We start from the raw sequence: 10,048 nt of genomic DNA on the forward strand, positions 1-10,048 counted from the left end.
AAATAAATTAAAAAAATTACATAAAAACTGAAAACTTTTAAATAGTTGATTTGATATTAACATTGATATATAATTTTTTTAAATTTATATTTTATTCAAAATATCAATAGAGACAAATAATAAAATAAAACATTAAAATCGAAATGTATCTCGTTGCATTACACGAGTACCATTCTAGTTTTATTAAAGCGAAAAATTTACAAAATGATGTTACGAATTATATCATTTTAAATTATTAAGTCTAAACGTTTTTTTAATATTCAATTATTTATTATAACAATTTTTTTTATTAATATAGGAAAGTGTCGATAAGTGTCTATTTCATTTATTAATAATCAAAATAGAATACGCATATTATTTAGTTAAATAAAATTAAGTTAGATGTCTATTTAATTTAATAAATTTCGAATTATTAGCAAGATCAATATTATTTCAAAATAGTATATATATTATTTATGAATTCTTAGTAATATCAGATAGATTTATATACAAGTACTTATTATATTATATTAGAAAGATATTCGTACAATGCATCGATATATCTTGATTTTAATGTTTTGTTTTTTTTTGTCTCAGTCAATGTTATAATACGGTTTTATGTGGTTCTAAGAAAATGATAATGTGATGATATCAGAAAATTTTGAAAAAAAATATATTGACTTTAATATCAAACTAAGTATTTAAGATTTCTCCTTTTTTTGTGTAATTTTTTATTATAATTTGATTTACGTTTAATAACAAAGTTATTTATTTTTTGTTTAATAATATATTTTTTATAAATATAATAATCAGATATTTTGTTAGCATTCAATGATTATTTTAATCATATATTATATTTTTATATATTTAAAATTATATGTTTGTTCTCTATTTGATTATGTTTATTTGTACTTAGTTACACGAATTCAAACATGAAGTTTTAATAGTTTGTACTTACATACAATTTACTTGTAATCTTGAATTTTAAGTAATACGCATCAATAACAGTACTTCATGTATAAAAAAATAGTTTTTAAGAGTTTTAGCCAAATACTTTATAAGATGGTATTGATAGATGAGCTGAAATTACTTAATAATCAAAGTTAATCACAACAAATAAAATGATCATTAAATTATTTTAATCCGCTTATGGCTTTTTGACAAATATTAGCACTTCCAAAAACAAAACTGAATTTGTGCTACTTTCAAAGGGCATTTTTGTCTTTTCATTACACAGGAGTTTCGAAATCGACGAATATGTTACAACTAACAAGTTAAATAACAATAGAATAGAGAACTCGCTCAAAGGCTAGTTTTTATTTCTATCAGCCGGAGAACAAAATACAAAAGTTAATTGTCTTGAATGCACCTCCGGGGGCGAAAATTGGGCAGTTAGCCACCAGGGAAACGTGCTAATAGAAAGAGTTCGAAAACTAGCTACGACGTAGTCATGATGCCTCTCGAACAAATGTAATTTGCCTCGTAAAAAGACGACAAAAAATAATAACTAACTAGCATTTTCTTTCGCTAATTTCGCAGCCTTAGCAATCACCTCGTCAATTCCTCCAACCATATAAAACGACTGTTCGGGGAGATCATCGTATTTTCCATCAAGAACGCCCTACACATATCGTTAAGAAATCGTGTTGGAGATACCAAATTGACGCTTAAAATGCATAAAGTTATAGATTTACAAACGAATGATACCTGGAAACTCGCAATGCTCTCTTTCAACTCGACGTACTTTCCAGGAGCGCCCGTGAACACTTCTGCGACGTGGAAGGGTTGACTCAAGAAACGTTGGATCTTGCGAGCACGTGAGACAGTGAGTTTGTCGTCTTCACTAAGTTCGTCCATTCCTAGAATGGCGATAATATCTTGAAGATTCTTGTAGTTCTGGAGAACCTCTTGTACGCCACGAGCAGTCTTGTAATGCTCTTCGCCAAGAACATGAGGAGAAAGCATTCTAGATGTCGAATCCAAAGGATCAACCGCAGGATAGATTCCCAACTCGGAAATCTACACCAAATTCAGTACCAAAATTAGCAACAACAAAAAATTACAGCTAAAATCTACTTCCCTTTTGGCTTTCTAGCCTTTAGTGCACCTGGTTTGCTCTTGTGTGCATAGAGCAAACTCACAGGTGCACTAGAGTTGTCTTTTAGTTAGGCTACCTGTCGAGATAGCACAGTGGTGGCATCCAAATGAGCGAAAGTGGTTGCGGGAGCCGGATCAGTCAAATCATCCGCAGGCACGTAAATAGCTTGAACGGATGTGATGGATCCTTTCTTGGTCGTAGTAATACGTTCCTGAAGGCCTCCAAGATCCGTAGCTAACGTTGGTTGGTAACCGACGGCAGACGGAATACGACCCAACAAAGCAGACACCTCGGAGTTTGCCTATAAGATCAAAAAAACCGAACATAAGTCCAAACCGTCGAACCACGAAAACCATAATAAAACTCGAGTATCGATGCTTATATTCACCTGAGTGAAACGGAAAATGTTGTCGACAAACAAAAGCACGTCCTGCCCTTCCGCATCACGGAAGTGTTCGGCAACTGTCAATCCCGTGAGCCCGACACGAGCACGAGCACCAGGGGGCTCGTTCATTTGACCGTACACTAGCGCACACTTGCTTTCGGCCTGCATTGTGTGATCACATCCAATTAGTCGATAATTCGATATTTTTATAGCATCATATGATCCATCGATCGAACGATCTGAGATAGATAAACCTGCTTGTCTCCGAGCTTAATGACACCGCTTTCGATCATTTCTCGATACAAATCGTTTCCTTCTCGAGTACGCTCACCGACACCAGCAAACACCGAGAAACCACCTGATTGATCAATGTAAACAAGATCAACCAACATATATCGAACCATTTCATCGAAGTTAACCAAGAAAATCAGAAACAAACCATGAGCCTTTGCGACATTGTTGATCAGTTCCATAATCAGCACCGTCTTCCCGACGCCGGCGCCACCAAACAAACCGATCTTCCCACCTCTTTGATACGGAGCAAGAAGATCCACAACCTGCAAAACGAAAACCATAAACAGTTTATAAGTAAAAACCACCATGAAAACCAACTAAAGATTATAACTCAAAACAAGTAATTAAAGATTATATAAAGAATTAATCACTTTGATTCCGGTATCGAGGATCTGCTGTTCGGTTTCTTGTTCAACGAAAGATGGAGCTTCACGATGAATCGGAAGATAATGGCTCGTTTCTTTAACATTAAAACAATCAGAATCATAAGTGGTTCGAATCGAATAAAAAAGGAAGTGTTCAAACACGTTAAAATGAAATTAAGAAGCCTTACTGAGATCGCCTTTATCGTCGATAGCTTCTCCGATGACATTTATGATACGACCAAGTGTCGCCCGACCAACCGGAATCTGCCATGGAAACAACACTTCAAGTTAATATGAATCTTGAAGCAAGAAAGTGTCGTAAAATCTTACGAAGTTACGATCGTCGTGATTCAGAATGAATTTGATTGGTTTTCTATCGATTACTGTATAGATAAAGCTGCATGCATGGATTAATCTGAATGGAATGAACAGTTCTTTAATTGAAAATGACAGTTTTGAAAAAGACAAGGTGAGTAAACCAATTTCTATATGATTAAGTGATTGCCAAGCATTCATTTATAGCCGCTTACAAGGATCGGAGAGCCGGTGTTGAGAACTTTTTGGCCTCTAACAAGACCTTCAGTTCCATCCATGGCGATCGTCCTCACCATATTCTCACCCAAATGTTGCGCCACCTCTAATACTAGTCTGAACGGATTATCCATCACCTCCAACGCCGTCATGATCGGTGGCAACCCATCTTCAAACCGTACATCCACAACCGCACCGATCACCTGACATACCTGACCAACGGCGCCTTTACCGCTGTGCTCATCTGTAATTTTCCCGCCTGCCTGTGAAGATTTCGGAGACGCCGGAGCTGTGGCGGCAGCCGTCGCGTATCCTGCTGTCGATGCACGGTTCAACAGAAATCCGGCCGGCGAAGGGCGGAAACGTGGACGTGGGTTTGTTGGGTTGTGGCATTTTGTGATTGAGGGTGATTTGAGACGCCGGAAAAGGGAGGATAGAAGCCTCCGGGAAGCCATGTAAAAATCGGAAAATATTAGGGTTTTAATTTCAATTCTTCTTCCGGATTCAAATTAATTCATTGACGTTTGAATTAGAATGGGCATCTGGGATTTGTAAGGAAGATGATGAGTGTGAGTTGTGAGTGAATTACGAGTAAAATATTGGGGTAAAGATCAATTTACAGGGTTGAGATTCGTTCCGATCTAGCAATTCCGATGGAAACGTCGGCGACGAATTCAAACAGCGGGATGGCGCCACGTGTTGTTGGAACACGGCATTTCAGGCGGATTCCAGAGTTGAAATTGTTTTGTTTTTTGCAAAATTAACTTTTGACCCCTTTAGTTTAATGATTTTATCATATATGACACAAAAGTATCGTTTTCTACGAAATAGGCCACAACTTTGAAATGTTGTTCACATTAGACACTACCAAGCTCCTCTAAGAACAACTTTATGTTCAAACGCATATTTAGGTGTAACGATCTCATTTTTAGTAACATTTATTACCTTTTACATTTCCTTTTAATTACACATACTTATTTATACTATATTATAAAACATTTAACAAAAACTCTTAAAAATTATTTTTTATGTATTAAGTATTGTTTATTGATGCATATTGCTTAAAATTCAAGATTACAAGTAAATTATGCGTAAATACAACTTATTAAGCTCCATATTTGAATTCGTGTAACTAACTGCAGATAAATATAATAAAATGCAGGATAAACATCCATTTTGAATATAGAAAATCTAAAATATAATTAAGATAATCATGAAGTTCTAACAGAATGTTTAATATTATCTTTATAAAAATTATATTGTTAAACCAAAAATAAATTACTTTTTTTTTAAATCTAATTTAAATTATAATAAAAAATTGAATTAAAGAAGTTACACAAAAAAACGAGAACTATTAAATAATTAATTTGATACTAATATCGATTTATTTTCAAATTTATGTTATCTTTATATTTATATTTCATTCAAAAATAAAAACATTATTATTTTTTCAAAAACACATACAATCATATTTATATCAAGAGAGACAAGGAATAAAAACTAAAATTTAAAATCGAGATTATTTCGCTGCATTGCACAAGCACCCTTAGTCAAAGAAAAAGCATTTTGATGACTCAACAAGTTTATTAACATGTTTTTATATTTGGGTGTTAATTTGGTCAGGGGGACGGATTATGAAAGTTCGAATGTGATCTATTTCATCTGTTCAACCGATTTTTACAAGCGGAATTTTTTGGGTTATAAAAGGTGGAGGCGTTAAAATTTGAGAGGTCTTTTGGTATATAGAAAATACAATAAATATTGAACAAAAAAAAACCACGAAAATCCCTTAAAACCAACCAGAAAAACTAACAAAGTCCATCAAAATCAACCAAAAAACTTAAAAATCATTTAAATAAACAAAAACGGATTATTTAAAATAGGAATCAAAACACAAATTATTTTGGTAAATAGAAAATACAAGAAATACAATTTACTTTTTAATGCTCAAACTCCATCATTACAGTTTTGAAATAACACGAAACCTCCGATTGCTTCAATTTGCTTATCCCATTATCTTTAGTAAAATCATGGTCATGATGAAAACATTCATAAATCGAGGTTGTAGCATGGTTCATGTTGAACCTAAAGGATCTATTACTGGATAGCCTTTCGTTGCTCGTTGTTACGGATTTTAAGTGAACCCATAAAATTGGGGGTTATTTTGGCTCTTTTCTTAAAAAAAGTAATGTATATGTAAAGCTAGTGTACAATATAAATTAAGCCCAATAAACGACAGATTTAACATTGACTTTATTACGTCTTGTTATAGACTATCGAAATAAATTGGAAAATCAACTGTGGTAAATGAAAAAAGTTTGTCGAGGATTCCTTTTTAGAAGGGAACGAGCACATGAAAATTCGAGAAACCGAAATACTCTTGATCACTCATGAGAATCATGGGAAGTTAACGAAGGATAAGGAACAATAAAACAAAGTTTCGATAAAGATATATTAGTAAGAAACTTTCTGGTAAATATCGATATAGAGTACTCTAAATAAATCTGTATATTGTAATTTGTAAGACTCTACAAATTACTAGGACCACCATTTTTATAATTAAGCGAACGTTAATTACCATTTACCGATAAATTAATAATCTATACATTAGTTAATATTTTATCTATACCATATTATAAAGTATTTGACAAAAACTTTTAAAACCTATTTTTTATGCATGAACTCTGTTTATTAATGCGTATTACTTAAAATTCAAGATTATATAAGTAAATTGTGCGTACGTACAAATTATTAAAACTTTATGTTTAAATTCACGAAACTAAGTGTAGATAAACATAATCAAATATTGGATAAACATCTCATTTTAAATATAAAAAATCTAAATATAATTAAGATAATCATTGATTTCTAACAAAATACTTTAGTTATTATCTTTATAAAAAATTATATTATTAAACCTAAATTAAATTTTTTTGTTAATAAACTTAAATTAAATTATAATTAAAAATTTTGAATTAAGAAAATTACACCAAAACACAAGAACTTTTAAAAAAATTAATTTGATACTGATATCGATATATTTTCTTTTTCAAAATTTTATAATATTTTCAAATTTTATTTTATTCAAAAATAAAAACATTATCGTTTTCTCGAAACCACATAAAACCTATATCGACATAAAAAAGACATAAAATGAAATACTGAAATCAAGATGTATCTCGATGCATTGTACGAGTAAACCCTTCTAGTCATATTATAAAGTATTTAACTCTTAAAACCTAATTTTATACATGAACTCTGTTTATTGATGCATATTATTTAAAATTCAAGAGTATAAGTAAATTATGCGTAAATACAACTTATTAAAACTTTAGGTTTGAATTCATTTAACTAAGTGTAGATAAACATAATTAAATATATGATAATAATTTCATTTTAAATATAAAAAATCTAAAATATAATTAGAATAATTATTGAGTTTTAACCAAATATTTAACTATTATCTTTATAAAAAATTATATTGTTAGATAAAAAATAAGTTAATTCGTTATTAAATTTAAATTAAATTACAGTAAGAAATGAATTACATAAATTACAAAAAAAAAAAAACAACTTTTAGATACTTAATGTAAAATCCGGGGAAAAATGGAGAAAAGAAAAGGAAATGTATATATATTGGTAAAATAAATAAAATAATAATAAAATTTTGGAAATCAGACTAAATGTGAAAGAAAAGATCAAAACAGGAACGAAAAGTGTAAATTTGTCCAAAGTATTGAAACCGGGGGTCTAAAATTCTTTTATAGCAAATAAATAAATTTGGACGAAGGAGACCTGAACACGATGTTTCCTTAATCTTCCTCATAGTTTAGGGGTTGAGTTAGATGTTAGTAGGTTCAAACCAGAATGACCAGTTATGTAAATATGTCGGATTCTGAAATTGAAAAGGATAGAATGATGTCGAGCTTTAAGGCTTCTTATTGGCTCGTTTAGTCAACAACAAGCCAAAAAAAAAAATGGAGATTTAAATAGCCAACATTGATGTCTTCATTTTTTGGTTTTCAAGAAAATTGAATAAACGAGAGATAAATCAGAGCCGGAAAGTGCTTACCCGAGATCTTGGTTTATCGTCATTTTGAGGTAAAATATTCAACCAAATTTCAAGTTCTTTATATGTTTAGCTTCGGCTTTCAAGTTTTTATCGAACCTTAATAGTCGTATGTCTCATATTGGAGTTTAGGGTGTCCGATTTTGAGTTTTTACGAATTTCGACCTTTAGTTAAACTAAGAAGTCCAGCGAAGAGCTGTTATTTTAACTAAATAATTAAACTTTTTATTTATGTTATTAATTAATCAATTTATTTCCTAATCTAATTAATATATTAAATTCAAAATTTTATTCATTTATGTTAATTTATTTTAGGAAATTAATGTTATCTATACTACCTTATTAAACATACTACCCCAAAGTCTTAAAAGTCTTAACTTTTTTAATACCCAAATTACCCTTGAACTTCCTTTACACGCCTCCCCACCCTCCCCAATATGCCTCTTTATTTCACCCGGCTCCCCTCCCCAAGAACACTCTTCCCCTTATCGACTCCCAAGGTGACGATTCACTCCCCAAGATGGTTTCGATTCAGTCTCCAAGATTCACCATCGCACGCCGATTCTCTCTCTCTCTCTCTCTATCGCATGCTCTCCTATCCTCAGGCGACTTATAAATATCAGTCACTCTCTTCACACACGCTCCCATCGCCTCCCTCTTCAAAGCGACGATTCATAATTGATTTCCCAAGATGTTCGATTCAGGCTCTCGGTACGATTCACAATTGATTTCTGAATATGGTGAGTTCTAATCTTTCCCTCTTTAAATGTTCCAATTCGTACTTTAATTGTGATTAGGGTTTTGTTCAAATCATGTGAGGATCCAAGGATCGGTTCTTTCATCAATGTTTGTTTGAAACTTCGTTTGTTTAGCTCCCTGTTTGTTTATCCTGGTAAGCTTCCAGGCAAAACACCCCATATAAAGCGTTATTATTGCTTCGATTTTGGACTAATAGATGCAGACTTTGAACCGAGGTTGGGGGATTGTGGGTTGGGTAAGGTGATGTAGGGTTTTAATGGAAGGGCATTCGGGTATAATGCTCCTGAATGTATCCCAATATTCAGGTATTTCAAAGTGTGTTTGAATTTGATATAATGTGATTTATGGGGATTTACAGGAAAGGAACAATAGGATCATATTGGGATTAAATCTCTTTTTATGATGGAACTTCAGCAGGTTGGCCCTCTAATGGAACAGGTCGCTCCAAGGCCAAAAGGGTTGGCATCCTTCCTTACTCCCCTGTCTAGGGCAACACCTTTGGTCATCTACTTCGAAGAATGAAGTTCCATCAAATTGAAAGTCATCAGTAGAAGCATCAAAAAATGGTTCATCAAGCAAATAATCCTAATCAAAATCCATGGTATTGCTTGTTTCACCAATATTTGTTGATCAATATTATAATTGAAGTGTCGCACCATTTTGTTCACGTATAAAAGCTTTGTATTATTTTAACAACACAACTACTTATAGGTTTTGTCCTCRGATTCTTTATGTCAAGCTCCTTAGTGCTGCACATGTATATTGCAAAATGCGTTAATCTCAAAATAAATACACAAGTGCTATCTAGATTCCCAGGTGCACAGGTGCTTTTGGTCTATTAGAAAAATGCACATGTGCTTTTGGTCAATCCATAACATTTTCTATTGGTCTACACAAAAAGATGCATGGGTGTGTTGGTCTCCAAAACAGTTGCCCCAGCTTTCCTGTTTTCTTGCTTTCTGGATTCAGATCTTGGCTTCATATTACCTGGGTATGCCTCAATTTAATGTTTTCTTTCTAGGTATTTCTATATTTCAGTTTTCTTTCTTATTCTTATAACAACATTTAATTTTATATGAAGCATCTGTGTAACCTTTAATTTCAAATCTTGATTTTCTATATTCCAACATCCATATTGGACTGTCAATGTCACGTTCGTATTGAGTCTGCCTGCATGTGAAAGTTCAGTATATATGTACACTGGTGAGTTCTCTAACCATTTCACATGAGAAAGAGGGGAATTTGTTTGTTGGTTCAGTTGGACTTTGTTCCCGAGGCCTATAAGTAATGGGGCTGTAATAGGACTATTAAGATTAAAGAAAGAACAAGAGTGGTGGCAAACTTTTTTCCTCTATTCTTTTTTTTTATTATCACACACCTGGCTGCTGTGCTTTTAGTTAAGATTCCAGAGCAACTAAAAGGACTCGACAATATGATTGGAAGACAACAACTAAAGTCCTTTATTGTAACAATCAAACAGGTAGATATGAGCAAACGAAGCCACCTCTACTGTAAAATATGATTGGAAGACAACAACTAATGATTCTTTACGCTGTAATGTATATGGA

General features: G+C 32.5%; 1 protein-coding gene across 1 annotated transcript; it reads right to left on the minus strand.

Annotated features, from left to right (window-relative positions):
• Nucleotides 1–1,486: 1,486 nt before the first annotated feature.
• LOC112515855 (ATP synthase subunit beta, mitochondrial-like) lies at nucleotides 1,487–4,107 on the minus strand. The gene is made up of 9 exons (XM_025122803.1): nucleotides 3,652–4,107; nucleotides 3,310–3,385; nucleotides 3,128–3,216; nucleotides 2,902–3,019; nucleotides 2,717–2,820; nucleotides 2,466–2,624; nucleotides 2,154–2,378; nucleotides 1,687–1,998; nucleotides 1,487–1,600 (listed from the first exon to the last, which is right to left on the minus strand). The coding sequence occupies exons 1-9, from the start codon at nucleotides 4,105–4,107 to the stop codon at nucleotides 1,487–1,489; spliced, it is 1,653 nt and encodes a 550-aa protein (XP_024978571.1).
• Nucleotides 4,108–10,048: the final 5,941 nt, after the last annotated feature.

The sequence above is a fragment of the Cynara cardunculus genome (assembly GCF_001531365.2).
Source record: "Cynara cardunculus var. scolymus isolate 2C chromosome LG 7, CcrdV1, whole genome shotgun sequence".
Taxonomy (NCBI): domain Eukaryota; kingdom Viridiplantae; phylum Streptophyta; class Magnoliopsida; order Asterales; family Asteraceae; genus Cynara; species Cynara cardunculus.

Bases quoted from the DNA above. Each gene is read 5' to 3' on its own strand.
- LOC112515855 (XM_025122803.1), bottom strand. From the start codon at position 4,107: ATGGCTTCCCGGAGGCTTCTATCCTCCCTTTTCCGGCGTCTCAAATCA. The intron at 2,625-2,716 runs GTTTATCTATCT...CACACAATGCAG, and splicing joins TTAAGCTCGGAGACAAGCAG to GCCGAAAGCAAGTGTGCGCT. The intron at 1,601-1,686 runs GTATCATTCGTT...CGATATGTGTAG, and splicing joins AGAGCATTGCGAGTTTCCAG to GGCGTTCTTGATGGAAAATA.